Source organism: Gouania willdenowi, chromosome 7, assembly GCF_900634775.1.
Source record: "Gouania willdenowi chromosome 7, fGouWil2.1, whole genome shotgun sequence".
Lineage (NCBI taxonomy): Eukaryota > Metazoa > Chordata > Actinopteri > Blenniiformes > Gobiesocidae > Gouania > Gouania willdenowi.
The window spans coordinates 10,868,731-10,892,832 of record NC_041050.1 but is presented as its reverse complement, the minus strand read 5'-3'; the positions used below and the strand labels follow the sequence as shown (position 1 = coordinate 10,892,832).

The 24,102-nt window shown below is 38.7% G+C and overlaps 1 protein-coding gene across 11 annotated transcripts in view; it reads right to left on the bottom strand.

Moving 5' to 3' along the window:
• camta1a (calmodulin binding transcription activator 1a) overlaps nt 1–24,102 on the bottom strand; it is a 451,486-nt gene that overhangs the window by 86,337 nt on the left and 341,047 nt on the right. For all 11 annotated transcript variants that reach the window (XM_028452382.1, XM_028452379.1, XM_028452383.1 and 8 more), the window contains one exon: nt 19,295–19,366. In XM_028452382.1, the coding sequence (XP_028308183.1) occupies nt 19,295–19,366 (72 nt within the window). The remainder of the gene's footprint in view (nt 1–19,294; nt 19,367–24,102) is intronic.

Here is a 24,102-nt window from a genome sequence, read left to right as displayed (position 1 = left end):
AAAAAAAAAACTAATACCATACTAACAGGCATGTTTGAGATATTATGATGTGCTGCTGCTTAACTCGGAGATCAGAATTGTAAACACGGGAAGGCAAATTTCCAAGTTGTCTTTTCCCATATTCGAGGAGTTTTGATTGTAAACATTGAATCAGTTTAATATTGACAAATGTCCGCCTGCTTCGGAGCCGATTACCGGGACGTTTGTACTCTTAGCACAGGACCACAGGATAATCCTATAGGATAATCTTATAAAACATACAAAATATGGCGTTTGCTGTCTTTGGTTGGGAGGGGGAAAAATCGGGGAAAAAACAGCCCGACTGTCTCTATGTGTGTAGCCTGGTTAAGAGGAAGGAAGGTGGAGGGAGATCTTTGCATGTTAAAGAAACAAAGTGTTGTTTTGCATGTTTATTGGTTCATTTTCACGTTAAATGAGAGAAGAAAATATGAGATAACTTTAAAGCACAATATAATCAATTTCTTCTTCTTAATGTCTTCTTGTCATTCTTTTAAAAGAAGTATAAGAATATTAAAATATGTTGCCACAGGGATGAAAGATATACACATTTTTACACTAAAGAGGTGAGGAATTGTTAGTTAAAGTTTTCTGCTCTTGTAGCTGAGCTCTGCAGGGATACATCAGGACAGGAGTTTATTAGTTGAAGACTGGGAGCGAACACGAGACGCACTGAGCCTGACTAAGTCCTAGCACTGAATAAGAAAATGTCCTAATGGTGACACAGGAGGCCAATAGTGAACCCTGTAACAGTGGCAAGGAAAAAACACCGAAAGAAGAAATGGTAATAGTAAAGTAGATCACGCCTGCTTAACACGCTGTGCAGCCAGAACCAGATCAAGCACCAAGCTTACATTTGACTGCAGTAATTTACAAGGCGGCTCGTTAATGCGGGTGATTTGCGCTGCTCGTTTGCACTCGCTCATCTTCTCCAAATGATATCATCTTCTACCGATAATCTTCCAACTCTAATCCTCATTCTCACAGCACCTCATTCCCTCCCATGTCTTGTTTGCAACTCTACCGCCATCCACCCTCCCCCCCCACCCCCACCCACCCACACTCCTCTCAACATTTCCCCGTTCTCTCTCTCGCTCCTTCACTTCTCAATTTCTGGTGTCCTCACAGGTCTGCATGGGCGTGTTTTGAAATGAGACAGCAGACAGGGACAGCACCAGAGCCATTCCACTGAAGGGTGTTTGTGCGTGTGCGTTCAATATGACATGTGCTCAGATCAGAAAAGACTAAAAGAAGTCTGGTTTTGACTCGCAATGCTTTATGTGCCCTTGTAGTTTCTTTTTCCACTGCCCCCTACTGAGAGGGAATGAGTGCAGGCCAAAAAAAGATTTTTCTGTAAAACTTGCAGGGGGAAGATAGCACAGCAATCATGAGGAGACACAGCAGCTCAGTAGAAGTAGAAACAGACACAACGGTTGGGGGGTTGGACAGAACAGTGGGGCAAAGTGAAGAGAAAAGAAAAGAAAAATGGGATTACTTAGTGGAAGAAACACAGATGGCAGTCATCAATGATTGGTTAATACATTCAGGAAATACACGAGATCCCAAGGCTTCACTCTTTACTTCATGTAGCTAGTAACTGATTTAAATATAATGGCCGAACACTTTTTCACAAAGAGGATTAAAGATTTTTCGTCCCCGAACCCACAGAGAAATAAACCTGTCTCAACCCAGACCCAGTTAACACCCTGAGATGGACAGATATTCACAATGAAAATTGCCAATTATAGGAAGAGCAATCAGAGCTGTTTGTATGTTGATGAGTCGTCGCTGTTTAAAGGGGGAATTGAGATCAATATCTCACTAAATGCACAGTGTACTCTGGCCCTGTACAACCACAGCTTCATACAAACTTGTCTTCTTTGCCAATCATCCCCCCCCCCCCCCCCCCCCCCCCACCCTTTCTGTGTCCCTGGCTCTTCTTTCCCTCTATGACATGTCCAAGCGATTGTGTAGGGATGTCAGCCCACATCCACGGCTAATTGGGGCTCAGAGGAGTAATCAGGGTGGGACAAATCAGACAGTTCTGGTTATTAGCTGTGACCAGTGTTCTCTGGGAAGCTGGTAGATGTGTGCACACTTATCCCATCACGGCCTGAACATGGAAAGTGACATGAGTCAGCCAACGGCTTGACATGAGTCAAGATTGGCATTGAACAGTGGAGACTTTATGTGGATGCATTAATCTTTGTGTGAGAACACAATCGCAGACAGAGGGTGGACACAACAATAGCTGCGTTTCCGTTCCCATTCCCCTTGGAAATGCACAAAATCTAAATAGTGCAATAAAAACTGGTAATGGAAACACCTGAATTTCAAAAAAACAATTTTCCAAAAAAATTTAATGAGGAGGAATTTCCATACTGAAATGTGTCACAAAAGCACTATGGAAACACTTTTTCTGCAAATACGTGACATACAGTACCTGGTCACATGACCACTTCTCTCCTAGAAAACATGGCACGGTATGTGTAGACAGAAGAGGAGACCAAGACAATTCTTAGTATTAGACTTAAGATGTATTACTGTTATAAGCAGCAAAGTCTCGCGGGATAAAATTTCACGGGCATTACTAGGCGCCTGCCCAAAACAACCTTCGATAGAAACATGTTCAAAGCGCAATAATACTTTTTTCAACATTTAGAAATATCGCTTTTATTTTACGAAAATCTGCAATGGAAACCCAACTAATCATTGTAGAGACAGAAAAGTTTCAATGGAAAAAGCCCATCGACAACTCAGAATGTTGGAGAGATCTCTATTATTATCTGTAATATTGGTGCCATTAACAAACATAGCGACCAAGAGTAAACAAGTCAATGACCATTCCCTCTGAAAGAGTGGATGACTCTTGAGTAAGATCAATGTCAATTCACCTTAGTGGCAGAGCTTCAACCTTTCAGAATAACTGAATTATTTAAGCGTCACATACCTGTTGTGGGCCTCTGTTTCTCTGCATGGCCTCTATTTGGTTGGGAGTCTGCATGAGTCTGGCCATGAATGCATCTTTGGCTGCAAAGTGAAAATGGCAAGACAAATGCGACGGGGGATTTGCGATAATTGGCCGTACTGGTGGGCTAGGCGACGGGCCTGGAGAAAAGGTCGCAGGCACTGAGGTGCAGATCAGTCTGCCAAGAGGGGAGGAGGCTCTGCATGCCTCTTGGGTTTAGCTCAACTTCTCCCTCTTTCATGTAAAAGCGCAGTGAGTGCTTCAGCAAGTGGCCATTAATTAGGCACCGGAGTTACCTTCAATTTGTTTAGAGGTCAGAAGCCCCAGTGTCACTATTTTGGGAAGAATCCAACTTAAAAACTAACTTCAGTCTTGACTATTTTCTAGCTGAGTGGAATCAGGAGGTGGCAGATGTGCTGAAACCGCCAGGAGAAAAGTATGTTGCTGAGAGATTGATCTGAGGCCTTGCTCTGACAAACACAATACATCTCATTAATAAACCGCTGAAGGAGAAATTGTTCTTAGTGAAGTCAACCTTAACATTATCATTTAAAAACAGCAGAACTTCTGGCAGAGCATGTTGGCACTTAACAGATGTGACGTCATATTGTGCAAGCCCTTGTTTGCAACACCAAAACAATTAAATCACAATTTCAACTTCTCTCATAAACTGCTGTTTATTCATGATTAGATGCAAATTTAGCACATTAGCTTCTCTGTTGGATCAGATCAAACCAGCTAGCTCTTATTAAAAAGCCAGTTCATCTCCTTCCTGCTGATAAAATCTGATATGTATGATATGTTAAGGTTTCATTTATTCAGAAAACAGTTTTTCAGGAAATTAACTTTGATCTTCTGACATGTTTCGACTGTCAACTGCCAGTCTTCTTCAGAGGCGTCCACTATTCCTTGATTGCAATGTAATAATTCCAGCAAGTTCTGTTGTCTGAATAAATGAAACCTTAACATATTATCCAAAAATAAGACAAAAAGAACTTGAAGTAATTAATATAAGAAAGTCAAGGAAAGTTCGAAAGAAAGAAGACTGGCAGTTGACAGTCGAACCGTGTTAGGAGATCAAAGTAAATTTCCTGAAAAACAGTTGTCTGAATAAATGAAACCTTAACATATTATTCAAAAGGAAGACAAAAAATAACTTGCTGGAATTAAATGATACGATCTGAGCCTTGCTAACTGACCAGTGGAAAAGTCCAACACGAGCTGCTGTTTTTTTTTGACTCAAGTTTGTTGGCCTTACATTTCTGTCCTGGTTCTGTCATTTTGACGCCTCAAACTCAACAACCGCATGACGACTTAATTGCAAAACTTTGCAAATGTCTCCACGTGTCATTTAAACTGTTTCATTTCATGAACTATTTGTTGAACGATAATTCAGAAATAACTTGTGTTACCTGTGTGTTAGCCCTGCAGTGGACGTCCAGAGCTAAGCATCCGACCTGTATACAAGGGCATCATCAACAGGCTCAAAACTTAGTTTAAAGTGTGTATAAATTAGTGTGACTTTTTCACTTCTGATACGGTACAAATATTGCTGCTTTGAGTATTGGCCGATACTGAGATTGATCATATATGATATCAGCATGAAAAATCCATACTTTTATTACTTATTTTGTAGTATGGGATGTGATATTGATACATTGATAAAATGTTACTCAGAGAAGAGTTAGTACGAGGAAAACCGACTCATTTAATATTCATTAATGTGTTGGATACATTTGAACCTTTAACATAAAATATTCTACAATTAAATAAAATAAATAAAAAAATACATAAACTAGAAAAGAACTCGGAGAGAGCAGACCTCCGCAAAACAGCTCAAGGTCAGCAAACACACTCCGGTCACGGCAACATGGTAAACTCAGGATTACCATGACTACCTGTCAAACATTGATCTGTGTTACCGTGACTACCTGTCAACATTGATCTGTGTTACCATGACTACCTGTCAAATATTGATCTGTGTTACCGTGACTACCTGCCAAACATTGAGCTGTGTTAACATGACTACCTGTCAACATTGAGCTGTGTTAACAGGACTACCTGTCAACATTGAGCTGTTGACTCTGAGAGAACCTATGACATTATCAACAAGAAGTTGATTTCAGGGTTGAGGTCAATTGTAATTGTAATCGTGTATTTGATAATTAATTACAATTATGATGTAATTGTAATTTTAATTGTAATTGAAATAATCTTTTGCTGTCATAATTGTAATTTAATTGTAACTGAGTTCAGATAATTGACTTACTATATGTAATTGACAGTTTTTATTTCCAATTGCAAATTAATTAAACGGAAAACCTGGGAACCATGTTGCAATTCTATGGCTTACACATAAGTAGTTAACATTCAATAAAATATGTTTCATATGAAGTTTTCCTGTCAGTTAAAAGACATTTTAAATCGAGGGGTATACTGACAAAAAAATGGCTCATACGCCCACACCAAAAGTATTATTATCAATATTTTCATTGATTGAGAAGCCTAACAAGGAAACCAAGACTTTAAAAACAAATTGGATGATAGATAATATTTTATAGTTTATTTTACAGCTGATTTAAGACATGAGTCAAAATTGCAGAAGTTTGAAGAAGGTTTGTTTAAAGAAGTTTCATCCAGTATCAAGTAGCTGTCTCAGTTACTGAGGTCGCTTTCACAAATGTACGCTAAAGGCCAAGCGCAGTTTAAAAAAAATACTGTCTTTAAAGACATCTGGATACATGTGGATTAGGGGATAGAAAGTTGCGTGTCTGTGCGATGGGAGGCGGAAAAGTGAAGGAGATGAGGGGCGCCACGGGGACATGGCTTGCACCCCGACATGCTCGTGAAGCAGCTGTTCTCCTCATGGCAGAAGGAGTGGAGGCCTGCCAGCAGCAGCATGCTGCCGGGAGCACTGTGGTCTCCCACCATAGTGCAGGAACACAGTGACAATCTCATACGCCCACACACCACAGTGAGAATGTGCAGATGCTGATGTCGTTCTATTCTGTCGGTCCAAGGTAAAGTTTTAAAATGAACGGTAACGACAGGCAATGTTGAATTTAAATTCAAATGCAATAAATCTTTTGCTCACACCAGTGTGCATGATGAGTTTTTGTTTGATACTAACAAAAGTCTGCACAGCTTAAGGCAATTATATTCCTCCTGCCTCCGCTTGCCCTGAGGATGAGACGCAGCCAGTCAGAGCCTCTCCAGGTTTCCCAGTCTCTACCATCTCAGTGAAATCAACAGAAAAGGCACCCGGGCTCATCCATGATTTATCTCTGTGAAATATTCATTATGTAGCCTTACTAACGTCTAGATGTATCTGATGTGAATCTGGACTTGACAGCTCTGCTCAGTCATCACACATCACCTGAACCACTCTGAATCCCAGCACCTGTATCCCAGCGCTCAACACAGAGGAAGCTAAACTGATCTCAATGAATAGAGGCCACAGGTAGACATAAAGAATCCATCTGTCTGTCTTTAGCCCGAAGGCATGTCCGCACTGCAGAAACTCTGCCTTGCTTTCACATCAGCCCCGAAGGATAAGCCAAAGAAGCCGAGTAGCAGTAGCTGCTCAACGTTTCCCATTCAATTAACCGGGGTGAGATGTGTGGAGCGTGATCAGGTCTGTAGAATGAGGCGTAATGGGTAAATATGTTGACCCCATAGTTATGACCTGATGACACCACTGTACAGATGTGTAGGGACCAGAGGTGTAAAGAGTACTGATTTATTCTACTCAAGTAGAAGCACCGCTACTTGTTGTACATTGGTCTATATAAATACAGATGAATTGAATTGAATTGATTGATTGTACTCAAGTACAAGCAAGTCATACATAAAATACTGAAGTACAAGTAAAAAGTTGCTCAATTAAATATTAATCAAAGTAAAAGTTACTAGTTACTTTTACCTCTCACATTTATTTTTGGTAGTGAACATCTCATGTATAAACTTAAATAGAACTCAACCAACCAAATTTAGTTTTTCAAAAATAGCTGTTGAAAACACATATGTATAATCTTCAGGCATATCCTTAAAAAGTCAAAAGTCTTACATTATAACACAAATATAAAGTTATGATTGTAATTAGTCTCACATTTCAAAATAAACGGTAACATTCATTTGAAATAAAAAAAAAATCTAAATGGCTTTTCTTAATCGTTTTTATTTTTATGTATTTTTGTTGTTGTTTTATAGATTTCTGGCTATTTTTGTCATCTTATGTGTTTTTGGAGTGATTTTGGTTAATTTAGTTTTTGTGTATTTTTGTGTGTTTACTTTGGGGGCCGCCAGTTGCACATCTGCACTAGACACTGGGAAAAAAGTGACCCTAACCCTACGAAATTGATGTGGCGCTTTTGTGTATTCTGTGAAGTGGGTCTTAAATTTAAACTGAAATGGGATTAAAAAGTCGTAAAAAGTCTTGAATTGAATTTGACTTAAACTGTAGGAACCCTGTCCTTTTTTTAAAAACATAAATCTATATATTCTGTGCAACATGCATTTCACAGCATGCCTAGTCATTAAGTATTCATTTATTTTTGACCAGCTGTCCGCGACTCACCCAGTACAGGTCCGCGACCCATTTTTGGGTCCTGACTCACCAGTTGAGAATCGCTGTTTTAGAGTTTTGTGTCTGTTCTGACGCGGTACGCAATACGTTTAATCTGGTTGTTCGGTTATGATGTGATGCATTTGATTGTTGTCTTGTCATTTCATTTTTTTTTGTAGTTTCACAATGTCCGTTGATCAATTTAAAACAAAAAATAACAATATACTCAGTACGGGTTTGGTGTAGAAATGTAATGAATTGCTTTATATTAAATGTACTTAAATACAAGTCAAATGACTGATTTAGAAACATCCTCAAAAAAGTACCAATACTCATGAAAGCAACTCAATTACAGTAACGTGAGTAGGCCTACTTGTAATCTGTTACATTCACCTCTGGTAGAGATTGGTGTGGAGGTAAATAGTGGAAATTAGAAAGTAAAAGATGTAAAAGATGCAGGATATGTTTGATGGTAGATCAACTATGCCAGAACAAGAAGGGAAATATATATTCCAAAGGCTCCGATGTGAATGGTTAGAGAGGCTGGAACAAAGTAGGTTTCAGCACCATGGTCAGCGCCAGAGAGCCTCACACAGCTCTGGGCTTCTTTTAATCACAAAGCTATTACTCTTCCTGTCTAATTAAGCAACTTGTAAATTATTCAATAATTTAAAACAGCGGAAATACAGTCTAATAAAACTGGAATGATCACAGGGACAACACTGACAACTCATTTTCCCACATAACACTAATTCAACTGGTTCCAAAGTCATTATACTCTGAAGGACTAATGTAACAAGAAAAATGTAAGTGCAGTGAATGATGGCATTAATATTGTATTCATGTGAGACAGGGACTAGAACACAGTGGTCTAGGCTGAGGAAGGTAAGAGCGAAGAAGTGATAGCTGTAAAAAAAAAAAAAAAAAAAAAAAAAAAAAAAAAACAAGGTCGTCAGCATTCCCTTTTGCCTTGCAAGTCATTTCATTATCCCCCCCCCCCGCCACACACACACACACACACACACACACACTCTTCCTCTTTAAAGTAGGAGAAGTGGGAGAGGCTATTGACCCCTCTCTGTGTACGTGGCAGGCAGTTTCCCCTCAGACCCCCCCTCCATATTAATATCATAATTATCCCCACCTCTGTGCCCCCGCCGGCCAACACAAACTACTGTCTGCTTTGATGGAGAGGCACAAGCGGGGAGTTACATTCGATTAGCACTAAACAAGAAAGGCAGACATGGAGCTGTGGAATCAATCAGTGCCACCAGGACAGGCAGATCCTTTTTTGTCAGTGAGTGTGTCTGTCTGTGGAAGTGGGAGGAAAAAGAGATGTACAGTACATCTGGATATTTAAAGCTGCTGGACACCAACATTTTTCATCAGGTAAATCCATAGTATAGGCCTCATAGGGTTACGATTAGAGAATTAAATAACATTTACATGAAAAAAAATAAAATAAAAGGTTTAAACTGCTGCTTAAAAGTTTGTTTTTATCTCCACTGTAAGCACTAACATTGTCAGAATAGTGTTGCACATTGCATTGTGGGATGTCAGGCATCTTAAATCAGTGGTTTGCAATCTTTTCAGCTTGCAATCCCCAAAATAAAGGTGCCAGAGACCGGGATCCCCCACCATACTTGAAGGTGGTTGAACAGTGGAGACAGGGCCATCTATAAGGGGGAATAAAGGGGAGAGTTTTTTGGGGCCCATCCATAAAATCAGCAAAATGATGATCCATTGTTCTATGAATCTGTGATAACCACATTTATTTATTTATTTATCTGAATAATATCCACTGTTATCCAGGAAGTTTATAGTTATTTGCACACGAGTATGGAGTCATCTTAAAGATGTAAATCCTTGTTTTAATCGGAAATAAAATGCGTTAAAGTGACCAAAAAGGTGGAAAAGGTAGTGAAATGGGATTAAAAAAAAAAAATAAAAAAATTGGTTAAAAGTTGCAAATTAGAGTGGCCGACAAAAGACAGAAAAAGTGGTATAAAGGGTTCAAAGAGTCAATATTGGCTTAAAAGTGGCAGAAATGGGGGGAGGGCCAGTTGGGGTAATGTATGAAAGAATGCATACATTTTATTTGGTTGTCCATTCGATGCACAGTACATTGACAAATACCACATTCACCTAATATATCTGAACCAACTTGCTTATATGAGCCCATCCAGACATTACAAATGAACAATTTAAACTCCTTAAACACATTTCTCAATTCAATACATTCACATTTCCAACTCAAAATACATTTTCTTTAATAACTTATTTTCCTGATTTTTTACTTTCATGACAACAGTGTATATGCAATAACAGATACATTATAACGACTGCTTCTTAATTTGAAGAATGCTTAAATACCTATAGGTAGTATTGTTTACAACTCGAAACAAAATTTCCACTATTTTTAACCTAACTATATCCATACATTTTAATATATTGGATTCTTCAAAAAAGTTCATTATTATGGTCACGATATCCCACTTTATTAATTCATCTTATTGCCCTTTTTTGTCATTTAAAAGTAGGAAGTTAGATCAAACTGGCAAAGTAATGGGCATGACAAATTGTGAATGTGATTAAATTGGCAAAAATAAGCATGAAATACTATGAAGAGGTTAAAAGTGACAATAATGGGTCAACATACGCGACATTAAGTGGGGAAATTTCTGAAAGGGTTTAAAAGTGCTGAAAATGTCTTGAAAGTGGAAAAAGTCCAGAAAAGGCATTGAAATTTGAAACAGAAGTGACAGAAATGGGGGTAATGAAGCAAAAATGCTCTAAAAGGAGCAAAAATATGGCAAGAAAAAGTGATTAAAAATAGCTTAAAATATGGCACGTTTGGTGTAGGGCTCAAATTGTTCAAAAAATATTCTTTCTTTTTTCTAAGGCATCTGGCGGCCCCCTCCCAGTGTCTTGCGACCCCAAATGGAGTCCTGACTCCAAGGTTGAGAACTCTTACACCAGCTTATCCTGATCACGGTAATGGGGTGATTACAGCGAATGGGGTACATAACAGTTGACACCTTAGAGAGGTCTCTAGTCTACCACAGGATGGAAGGCAATCACACACACACACACACGCACACGCACACACGCACACACGCACACACGCACACAGTCTCCAATGGGGACATTTTACTCTCAAAATAACTAAAAATAATTGTCTTTGGACACGGGAAATAAGTTTGAGTACCCAGAAAAAAGGAATGCATGCTTAAGGGCAACATGCAAATGCTGTACAAAAATCAAGGATACAAACAGCTGTCAGGCAGCATTTCAAACTTCTGTTCAAACGTATCGATTAAATATTTATTAGGTAAAGAATTTTAGAATTTTGCACCAAAGCAACTGTGATACTTAACTTTGAGGTATGATAGCTCTTCCTACACCTGATGTACACAATATCGTTGATATTATTTGTTGTCAGTTTTGAGTAAACATCATGATATCATTATTTTCACATAAATAAAGACCTATCCTGTTCAAAGTTCTCTCTGGGGAAAATTTGGATTCATTGTTTGTCGTCCCAGAGAACTGCAGTGGTACCTTTGTTAAGTCTCAGCCATTTGTGGTGATGGTCATGACTCCGAGTCGTTCTAATGCTACAGAGGGTTGGGTGTAATGTGGTGGGGATGAGTGAATTGAGAGTGAAAGGTAAAAAGAAGTAGAGAAAAAGAATGAAGTGGAGAAGACCCTCCACACAGGTCTTTATTCCTGTCCCCTGTCTCATTACCCAGGCTTTGACTCAATAAAGAGTGGATAAAGAGAGGATAACTGCCCCCCCCCCCCCCCCGCTTTAACTAAAACACCTTTTATCAACCTCTGTTTGCCCATCGTTCCTCTTGGCTCTTGGTTACTGACATTGCTGCGCATATATTTCCTATACATTCTGCGTCACTCTATTGTTGGTTCCATATCTAACCCTCCAATGCATCTGTTTTTTTTTTTTTTCAACAAACTTTTTTTTTCAAGTTGTGACCATCTCACTCTCACATTCAAAGTCTGTCTCTACCCGCTCTGTCCTCTGTGTTCCCTCACTGTTGATGTGGGTGAAACAGGAGTTATTTTCATCCCTGTCTCTCTGTGACAGTGGCTGCTGAATGGCTGCATATTTACATTTTTCACTCACTGGTGACCTTTCCATGTTGCCGCTCTGGGAGCTCCAGTCTCCTTGCTACTCTGCTGTTGACAGACTACTGCCTACAAATCTCATATAGACACAGCAGAAGATACACAGGGATTCAGAGACAGCAGGGTGGGAGACTGGAGGATGATGGGAAAAGAGAGAGGAAAGAAATGAAATATATGATGGGATTGTAACGGACACACAGTTTTCTGACAGAACGAGACGGTGGAGGGTCAGGTCTACCTGCATCTGAGGAGAAAATGGTCACCTCTAGTATCTGTGTGAATGTCAGCAGAGATGGTCAGCAATAAAATGTCAGAGCAGAGATGCTAATCGAGATGAAAGACTTATTGCTATGGAAAAATGCATGTTTGCAAATTCAATATTTTATTGTATTGTGAAAAGTATTTTTATCATTCTTCTGTAATTCTCTTTACTAAAACAATACAGTAAAGAGCCCAAGGAGAAAAAACAAACATCAAAGATTCTTTTTGTTATTCATTCATTTTTCTTTTTTTCTATTTTGAAAAACACATGTGCTCTAATGCCTAGGTTTCCAAAGTGGGGTACGGGTACCCCCAGGGGTACGCAAATTGTCATGGGGTACGTGAATGAAAATTAAAAACAATGACAGCATTGGAAACTAGAATATAAATAGAGCAGTTAATGTTAATGCTAGGTTAATGCTATTGCTAGGCTAATGCTAACGCTAAGAGAATGCTAGGCTCTGTTCATGCTAGGTTAAAGCTAATGCTAGGTCAATGTTAATTTTAGGCTAATGCTAATGCTAGGCTAATTCTATTGCTATGTTAATGCTAGGTTAATGCTATCGCTAGGCTAATGCTAATGCTAGGTTAATGCTATCGCTAGGCTAATGTTAAAGCTAGGTGAATGCTAATGCTAGGCTAATGCTAGGTTATTGTTATTGCTAGGTAATGCTAATACTAGGTTAATGCTATTCGTTAGGCTAATGCTAATGCACAGTTAATGCTAATGATAGGCTAATGTCCATGCTAGGTTAAAGCTAATGCTAGGCTAATTTTATTGCTAAGCTAATTCTATTGCTATATTAGTGCTAGGTTAATACTAGGTAATGTAAATGCTAGGCTAATGTTATTGCTAGGCTAACAATAATGCTATGTTTAAGCTAATACTAGGTCAATATTATTGCTAGGCTAATGTTGATGCTAGGTTAATGCTATTGCTTTGCTAATTTTAATGTTGATGCTAAGTTAATGCTATTGCTATGCTAATTCTAGGTAATGCTAATGCCAATGATAAGCTAATGCAGTGCAACGTGGGCCAGCACCCACATTTTTACTTCCATTTTCTTCAGGAAATGCAAATATTCTAGTTATTCTGATTCTAGATATTCTGATGGGGTACGGGACGGTGAAAAGTTTGGAAAATACTGCTCTAATTCAAACTTAGCCAGTTACCAGGGTTGGGGTCAATGACATTTTTCAATATCAAATACTTTTTCAATTACCTATGTTCAATTACAATTCAGTTGTGATTACAGTGACCAGCATTTTTTCCAATTACAATCATTTTTTATCTTCAGAAAGTCAATTATAATTACATTCTCAATTACTAAAGTTCAATTACATTTGCTGAGCCCGGTATAAATAACCAAATCAAAGTAAACCTTCCTCTTGTGTTAGCTTTCTTTTAGCATCTCTTATGATAACGGGTCCTAAATCAGCTGTAAAATACACTAAAAATAAATATCTATACATTTAATTTGTTTCCTATCTATTGGTTACCTTGTTTAGCTTCCTAATCAATGAAAATATAAGTTTTAATATTTTTGGTGTGGGCATCAGAGCATTTCTTGTGTCAGTATACCCCTCGATTTGTATTTTTTTTTAAATGGTAAAAGCTTGATATGAAACATATTTTAATAATTGTTTACTACATATGTGTAGAACTGTACATAGAACTGTAACATGGTTCCCCAGTTTTGCGTTAAATTCTAATTGACAATTTTTAAATTTTTTTTATGGCAATTACAATTACAAAGCCAATTATCTAAACCTAATTACAATTTAATTACAATTACGACAGCAAATTCAACATTAATGTGCCCCTGTTTACACTTCCACATATAAATGATATATATATATATATATATATATGATATGACATATGTGGGTATCAGTTCCTTCAGGATCTTCACTTGAAATTGCCTGATTTTGAGAATTTTGAGAAATTTCGAAGAATGATTTGAGGAAAATTGATCAGATATTTGAAAAAAGTAAATTGGAGATTAAAAATGACTGCCATCATGTGATATAAGAAATGGAAACTCTGCAAATATTGTGGATTTTAATAAATTTTTTGTATTTGGATGGGCTGAAAAACCTACAACTAAATGAGTTAGTAATTTACAAAATGTTTCATGTTTTTTTCTATCTTTTTTACTTTCTTGAGCGGGCCAAATTTGATCTTCTAAAGGACCAGATTTGGCCCCCAGGCCTTGAGTTTGACACATGCTCTTCTTAACAATACAGGAGAAGAAAAGTTGAGCATGTGAACTTCTAAAAAGTTGGACGATTCTTTATGTGTGTGTTTATCCAGGAACTGAAAAGAAAGTATAAAGTAAATGTTGTAGTGACCCAGTGTGACCCCAGCCCTCTGTTATTTGCTCTCAGCGCAGTGTGTACATTTCTTCTTTCTCCGCATGTGTCCTTGTGTTGAGTATAATTGTACCTTTGGCCTGACTCTCCCTGGGTTGTATGGCTACGTCTTATCCTCCAGTAAAGCTCCTTTTTGCCTGGGATTTACTTAAAAGAAGGAGAGAAGGAGCTGAATTTTTGATGCTTTTGTTTTTCAGAACAGTACCACTATGTTTAGGTTGTTTGTTTACATTCATCTTTCTTAAACTGGCCGTAACTGGACCTCTTATTAACTTACAGCCCTCAGTACCTGCAAATATATACTGTATATTGGAATTCTATTATAGCTAATAAAAGTCAACACTTTAGCATTTGCAAAATTACATTAGAGCAGTGTTTTTCAACCGTGGGGTCAGGACCTCATTTGGGGTCATCTGAAAAGTCTAGTAATTGAGAAAAAAGAGTTACCTATTAGAAATACAGTCTTAAACAACTGTATTCTATATTTACACTTTGTAAAATATAGAGTTATTAATAAAAAAAAATAATAATAATAATAATAATAATAATAATAATACAGGACTATCATATAACTAAATAGGGCAGAATATTTTTTTAATAAATTTAGAGTAATTTTGCACTGCGTGATATTTGGATAATTTGAATAACAGAATGGGTGGAAGTTTGATCGAGCCCACAGTACAGAGAGTTACAATAATCTAAGCGACACGTAATAAAAGCATGAATGACACGCTCCAGATCGGTGTGAGGCAAGATGCTGAAAAACGCAGCTGAAAAAAGCTATTTTTGACGACTGAACTTATTTGTCTGTCAAACTTAAATGAACCGTCCAAAACAACCCCAAGATTCCTAGCAGACTCGTGGCAATAGATACTCAAAGGGCCCAGAGCAGTGACATCACATGAGTTACCAAATACAACAATTTCAGTTTTGGAGTCATTAAGCTTTAAGCAATTTTGAGCCATCCAGTCCTTCACTTCCTGTAAACAATCAAACAAAACTTGAACATTGTCTGTGCCAGGCTTCAAAGGCAGATAAATTTGCAGGCCGTCTGCAAAACAATCAAAGTCAATTTTATATTTTCTGAAAATTGACCCAACGGGCAGCATACACATTGAAAACAATAAGGGGCCCAAAATGGAACCCTGCGGCACGCCACAGCTGAGTGGGGCAACTCCAGAAGCGTAAGGATCAAGGTGGACGGAAAAAGATCGATTTTCAAGGTACAATCTAAATCAACTTAAGGCAGTACCTTAAATGCCAACATGATTTTTGAGGTGTGAAAGCAATATTTCATGGTTGACAGTGTCAAATGCTGCCGTTAAATCTAAAAGTACCAAAACAGTAGAGCAGCCTGAATCATCAGTTAAAATAACATCATTAAAAACTCTTAAGAGCGCAGTCTCAGTGCTGTGACATAGCTTAAAGCCAGATTGAAATTTTTCTAAAATACTATTTACATCCAGATAATTTGTATTTGAGCAAAAACCAGTTTTTCCAAGATTTTTGATAAGAAAGGCAATTTTGAAATTGGCCTGTAGTTTGCCTAGACTTCAGAGTCCAGGTTATGCTTCTTAAGCAGAGGCTGAACAACAGCATGTTTAAAGGAACTTGGAACGCCGCCTGATGTTAGCAAAGAATTTATAATCGCCAGCATATGAGGCCCAATCGTGCCCAAAGCATCTTTGAGCAGTTTAGGAGGGAGACAATCAAGCGGATTATTAGAAGCTCTTTATTTATGCACAACAACGGACAGGTCGCTAAGGGACACAGGTTCAAAATGCTCAAAAGCCACAGAACACACAGAAGTAACGCAGGGATCAACCACTTTGAAAGAAGAGGTTGAGTCCCTAATAGCAGTTATCTTGTCAACAAAAAATTTCAGAAAATTTTCACACAAAGTTTGAGAATGTACAACATAGTTTGAGTCAATAGGTTTCACAAGTCTATTTAAAACACTAAACAGAACTTGGGGTCTGTTATGATTTGTAGAAATCAAGTTTGACATGTACTCAGCTTTAGCACACTTCACAGCTTTCTGAAAATTTGATAAACAGTCTCGCAAAATGCCCAAAGAAACGTGAAGCTTGTCCTTTTTCCACCTCCTCTCTGAGCGTCTACATTCGTGCCTAAGTGCACGAGTAGAGTCATTCAACCATGGCTCAGACACAGACTTTAACCATTTAACCATTTCAAAGGAGCAAGCAGGTCTAAAATGGAGGAGCATGTAGAATTAAACATACTAGTGGCCTCTTCAACAGAACAAGGTGATAACACCAGTGTGGGCACAAGATGAGTTAAAGCATTTGAGAATTTTTCTGCCGTCGACGGGCTCATGACGCGCCGCGGCGCACGGTTTAGCTGGAGCGCACGGAAGTGTTAGTGAAAACAAAACTGGCAAATGGTCCGATATCTGCGTACGACAAAGATTATCAATGCCTACATTTAAACCATGAGACAACACGAGATCAAGTGTATGCCCCTTTTTTAAGTAACATTAAAAAAAAAAAAACAATGTGAGTGCATACTGTATATACTAAGCTACTACATGTTTGGTATATTTTTATGCATTTAAACATTTTTTAACTAAAAGAAATGCAGTTGGACAAAAATATTTAGGCATCACGACATTGAATTTTCAGTAATGTGCATAACACGTTAGTAACAATTTAGTACGATATTAAGGCCACAATATTGCTTATTTCATTAATGCAGTTTATTGTCAACGGGTGGAAAAGCTGTTGGATGAGTATGTACAGTGTCTGAAATAATGACTCAGCATGTTGGAAATAGATTCATCAATGTTTCCAAGTACCCCCTACAATGCATTCACGTACCCCTGGTTGGGAACCACTGCTTTAAGATCTGTTTCATATCACTTATACTATATAACCATAACCAATAAATGTTGTCAACAGGCCCTTTAAACGTATACTTACCTCAGCCAAAGAATGCATTCTCAGCAACACTTACACATTCATGTGAGCTCGACCTAAGTGGCTCATTTGACAAAAAACAACAACAAACAAAACAAAAACAAAAAAAAAAACATATGAGCCATGTCTGCAACAGTTATTATGGTGGCTTGTCACACAAAGTGCCAGAGTAAAAAAATTAAAATAAACAAACATTTGTTCGAGAAAAGGCTCTTAAGGGACTCTTCTAATTATTTTGATTGGTATTTAGGCATTGTTAAGGCCAGCTTCTCTCTTTCGTCTTTTTTCCCACTAGTCTGCTCATCTGCTTTTATGAACAATCATTGTGTTTGCGGCTGGTTGGAGGACAAATGAATAAGTGCTCTGAGTCTATTCAGCACAACAGGGATACTGAACACTGACAACTGTTGGAACGGAATAAAAAGTAATCAGAGGCACAAAACAAAGAATGAAATGCCCTGTGTGCATCTCACAAAGATAAAGAGTATTCAACCTGGCAATGAATGAAACTATAAATCTGTAATGAAGTGGATGGATGGATGAATAAATAGATAGATAGATACATAGATAGATAAATAAATAGAAACAGTACTCACGTTACTGTAATTGAGTTGCATTTATGAGTACTATTTCTAAATCAGTAATTTTACTTGTTTACCAAAAACAAACATGGGGGGTGAAAGTAACTAGTTCTATTTCATTAAGCTACTTTTTACTTGAGTATTTTTTTGTATGACTTACTTGTACTTGTACATATCAATACTTTTGATACCTCAGCATAGATGGATGGGTGGATGGTGGAATGGATGGATAGATGGATGGATGGATGGGTAGATAGATAGATAGATAGATAGATAGATAGATAGATAGATAGATAGATAGATAGATAGATAGATAGATAGATAGATAGTGAATCACAAAGTTCTATTATTAAGTACAAATTGCAAGGTAGCAAATATCGCAACTGTCACATGGTAATATGTATTACTTAGTTTAGTGTAAGTTGCAATATTATAGCTAATGAAAAAGCATAGACAGGATGGACTAGATCAGAAACAGAAATAGTCAGGCTAAAGAAAAAAATGTATTCCTTTGCACATATTTTACACCCTCTGAAACTGTAACTATGAATGGCTTCATCAAGCACCTACAAACATTAATGGCTGCCATGCTAAACAAGACTGATCAGATGTACGGGCGAGGTGATCAAAGGACTACTATTTACAGCCACTCTCCGCCTGCAGACTTGACGACCCACAATAAGCACACTATACTGTACAAGGAACCTCTTCCATCATGCTTTTACTGCCCATCACCTCAGCCGTTAGACAGGGGAGATGGCAAAGCTTTTAGTAGGCTGAGATACCGTTGGCTCGCTGGACGGGTGTATGGCCAATGCCATCAGAAAAAGGAATGACTGGGAAACATAAGGGCAGATGGGGGCTGGGGAGAGGAAAGAGGAGGAAACAGTAGGTTGAAAAGGCATTGGCTGATGTCTACCAAGGGCATAGGCAGAGTTCTATTCTTGCCACGGGGCAAAAGAAGAAAAAAAATAAAATAAATATATATATATATATACTGTATATATATATATATATATATATATATACTGTCTCAAGATTCACGCCAACCATAATGTGCGTAACATATACAATAATGCAAAAATGATTAGTAACATAATTGATAATGTTGACTACAACAAGAAGAAGAATTGCACAACAGAAGAAGAACCAACCTAAAGTCTGAGAAGTTTGGGACCATTTCAATGATAACTTATACTAGTTTTTTTTTTTTCTTTTAAATATATGAATTAATACCTGTCTTGACGAAGGCCATGTTGACTGAAATGCGTAGATATATATTATATATTTCTATTTCAGAAAACTGCAATTAAAATGTTTAACCACTAGGGAGGTTAGCTCCACGTATGACCAAGGGATATCATGCAACTTATATATAGGTTTGTGTGGAGTCTGTGGGTGAACTGAGAACAGGTGAGCCGCACTGATGGATAAAAGTCGTTCTTACCTGTAGTAACCAGTAGCACCTGCGGTGGAAGGTGGGGATGATGGAGGAGTGGACGTAGCAGCCATACAAACACTAGAAGAAAACAGCAAAGAAGAAAGAAAAAGAAAGATGATATTAATTTACAGAAAAGCACAGGAGCTAAACTCTCAGCTGGCCCCCGACAGCTGTGACCTTTTAACCCCATAACCTCCTGGCTCTGTACAGTAAGTCCCCCATGGATCTGCTGGCAGATGGTCATCCTATTGTTCTTGAAAACAAGGAGGAATGCAGACAGGGTTAACCTGTGAACATCTCAGCCCTGTCCCAACATCTCGTTCCTTTCTTAGCTCACCTCAATTCCAATTATAGCCTGTCCTGTTTGGAAAGAGCCTCTGACAGGATGATTCAGGTGCTCCTTACTCCAACATCCCCCCAAGATCACCCCACAGGGCAACCTAGCACATAACTAAAGCACGATGTTATTAATATCCTTATCGTAAACAGATAATACTGTGCCTGGGGGCTTGTTACAGTGGAGAGAGCTAAGGCAGGCCTGATAACACTTCCTGGTATCAGGCAAAGGGGCCTGGGGACATTTTTCACCTGCTAGGAGAAGAGGCAAACACAAGCAAGGCAACGCGCACAGACAAACAGCAGCTCAGCAGCAGTTATCCTCTTTCATTCTTCCTCCTCCCTATTTCATCACTGGGCACCCGATTGGCTTGGCTTGCCTTTTGCAACAGCAGGATGAGTTTAAAACTGGGAGGACCATATTTATTTATGTTTTTATTGAGCACAATTATGGTGCCTGCATGTGTGCATATCACGTACATTGTGTGTGTACATATATTCAAATACATACAAGTACATGTACACAATCACAACACCACATCTACACCATCCGAGACATGCTCAATGGGACAGGAAAAAGTACAACCTTATTTAATCCCTTCTTTTCTCACTCAAAACTCTCCGAATAATAAAATAAAGAAAAAAAAGGCTTCAGTTTTATCTACCAAAATGTTGCATTTTTGTAAAATACATCAGACCAATCAAGTCCTCTGCACAAGTAAAACCAACATCCAACAAAATCATTATACATCACATTATCATATTCTTCTATGTTGTACCTTGAAAGCACGTTTTGTCTGTAAATTGCTTTATTCATGAATGTCTCGACATTGCTTCAGATCCTCATTTAAACCGTTCCATAATCCAACACCACACACAGATAAGCTGAAACTTTTTTGTTTATCAACCTAAAAATGCATTAAGTACTTTTTTTTAAAGGGACCATGTTAAGCTAAATCAACTTTTCTGTGCTTTACACATCATAAAGGTGCTTTTTGGGCTTCATACACATGCCCAAAGTGTTTTTTTCATTGATTCCCTCAATCGTTAATTAGAGGGTGATTTTCTCTTTTCTTACTGCCTGGCGAGCTTATACACCCCGCTCCAATTTGATGACGCATCCCCACTTTGATGACAAATTTGACGCTGCTCTGAGATGGAGAAGCCGCGCCTCCAGGAAGCTCTATGCCGTGATTGACATGTAAACGCATTTCAGCATCCTTTGAGCAGTGCTATGTATGTACTTTCTAAAGTCTATGTATGTAGCGGCGAATGCCCTGCCCCCACGCTCTGCCTGGTGTTTATAAAGCAACATGAGCTCTGCTACGGAGTGGGTGGGAGGAGGGCGGACCATCCTCTGGCTCTACGTCACCGTGCGCATGTTTGTGTAGAGTTGCTCAGAAAGTGACTTTTCAGAGGCTAAAACTCTGGAAAACAGGTGAGTTTGGGAAAACAAACCTCAAATACTATGTTTTTGGTGTTTGTAGAACAAATGGAGATGGGTGAAAAATAGCATGATATGGGACGTTGGGCTTTTAGAAGGAACTGGTTCACACAAATGTTAATTTATCAACATCCAGCTGTCTGATTAATCAACCAAAATGCTGAAGCTGGGTGAAGACACATTACATCTTACTTACTTAGTATAAATACAGGGAGAAACTATTTACGACCATACCTACCTTAATATCGTTCAAATTTCTATCTGTGCATTTTTTGGTTGAGTAATAAAAACTATAAAAAAGTGTGCCACCCTTTACTGATGTTATATTGGCAAAATATTTGGTACAGATGTTCAAAATGTCAATAGGTAGAAGGAAAAATACGATCTGGCAAAATTTAGAAAACTTTTACTTATAGCATCATATTGTGAACCACCCTAGTTATATACTAAGTATGTAAGAAACGATAAGTGATAGATAGCAGTCTCAACAGTATCTTTACTTTAAATTTCTTAGATTTCTTGATCAATTTCTATTTAATTAAGGAAAAGATTATGTATTAAAAAAAATTTCAACTGTTTAACATTGAAAATGACTGCAATCATTCGATATAAGAATCAGGAAAACTACGAGTCCTTAAAAATATTGTTGAGTTTCATTCACACAATGATTCATGTCTTTTTCACTTTCTCCTGCGGGACGAATTGGATGCTCCAAAGGGCCAGATTTGGCCCCGGGTCATGAATTTGACACATGTGCATTACATACAGTAGATCTAACAACACACACAGATGTACAGACACAACTGTGTGGCTGTGTTTTCATCACTTCATCACAGCTCATAAGGAAGATGCATCAGCCATGACTATTTCTCCAGGTGTTCTATTGTCCTTTACATCTTTGGTGAACTGTTTTCAATACGAGCAAAGCTCTGCGTGTGAGAGTTTGGGAGCGTGAACACACCCGTCTGCCTCGCACTCCTTTTTCCCCCTAAACTCTCATTCATTACAGCTGTCTGAAAAAGGATGCATACCTCCTCCCACCCCCATAGCTATGCCATCCATTACTCTACCCTTGCTATGGATAGACACTTCCTCCCACACCTACTGAGGATCGAACATCGCCTTTACCACACTCAGCTATAACAACAACAACAACTTACACATTGCAATTGTGCAGTTTGGCGAGTATTTATGGGAAAAACTATAACAAGAAAAGTGATAAAAAGCTTCATTTAAAATGCACTTCATGCATTTCACTGGAATCACCTTTTTTTTTTTGTCTTACTCTGCACTTATTTTTACAGCACAAAAAATATCAGACTAAATGCAGCACTGTCTTTTTAATTGTGATTACAAAGCTTTTATTAATATATCACGGTTAATACTGCTCAAGCCTAAAGTGGCTGGCCCACTGAGAACACGCTGCGGTACGACTGTGTGCTGTTGGATGCTATTACTGTGCTATGGCATGCTCCTTAGGACTGACAGGTGGGGCCGGTGCAACAGGCCTCTGTGACTGGGGTATGACTGGGGAGTGAATAAATTAGCCCCCAGGCTGCATTTCCTTCTCCTCTGTTAACTCCATTTCTCAACCACACAAAGCAGCGTGCCAAACAAACAAGCAGCTTAAAGCATAACACAACTGTTGCACCTGTCACTACTGATATAGTCTGGGCATCAAACATTTGTGCGCACAAATAAGCCTCGAAAACCCCGCTCACACTTGTACACAAAACTTATGGATACATAAATATGCGCTCTCATGCGCACATTTCATGCATACTTACACAGACCATCACAATAGACCCGAGACACAAAGGCAAGAGTGAGACACTTTGTACGCCCATATACACAATGCTCATCATACTTGAGCACTTATCAGTAATTCAAGACGCATATCAGTTACTGGTGTTTCGGCTGCTCGCTGCATGCTGAGCGTCTGAGTGACAAAGTGACTGCAGCAGAGCCATTATTTGCTGTCTTTGGGCTGTGACAGATGACAGCACATCACAGGGCATGCAATTAAACCATAATTATATACACACACACACACACACACGCACACACACACACACACACACACACACACACACACACACACACACACACACACACACACACACACACACACACACACACACACACACACACACACACACACACACACACACACACACACACACACACACACACACAGACAAGCATGCAAAGCTGCTGCAAACAGTCAAACACAAACATAAATGTGCACACAGTCATTTGTGTGAATGTATCGTATGTGCTTTTAGTGTCTCCTCTGGCCTGATACAGTGAAAGAACATACAAGAATGCACACATAGCACACCCATGATGTATTAATGCACCCTTCACATTGATTTATTATTGAGCGACTTGATGTGCTGTCACGGTGGAACAGCTGGAAAAAGGAGCCACAGTGACACACGTCCTCTAAAGTCTAGCACTGATGTAGCATATTTATTTGATGTTGTCACTCAAGCAAGTGGCCAAAGCGATGCAAGCGTGAGCCAAAGGGGACGCTTGGACTGATTGTGACCTCCCCTGGTGGGGGCGTCACCACAAGTGGAGAAGGATCCCCGGTTCATGTGGGGTGAGGAGGCAACACTAAGTTTGCTTAAATGAAGCTTTCAGATGTAAAGGCTACCTGCCACGTCTCTCGGGGCTCCGGCTCCCCAGGCCTGTCTGACTAAAACCCATCCATCATGGCTGTCATGTGTCAGGCTGAGCTAAAGAAGGCCTAGTAAAAAAAAAAAAAAAAAAAAAAAAAAATCCAAAATTATGAAGGCAAAAGTGGCAGGCAGACACACATTGATAGTAGGAGAAGAGAGTGCGGGGGAAACTCTCATTAGACCATAATGATGTGTGAAGACAGCCCTAATCAGAGCGTGGTGGCTTATTTATGTTGGCAATTTGCTGTTTTCCTGCCGTGATGCAAACATCCTACTGTCAAAGGATGCCACACATTTGTCTTTCTGTTGTTGTTGTTTTCACTGAAAATATTTGCCAAGACAATTTCTCA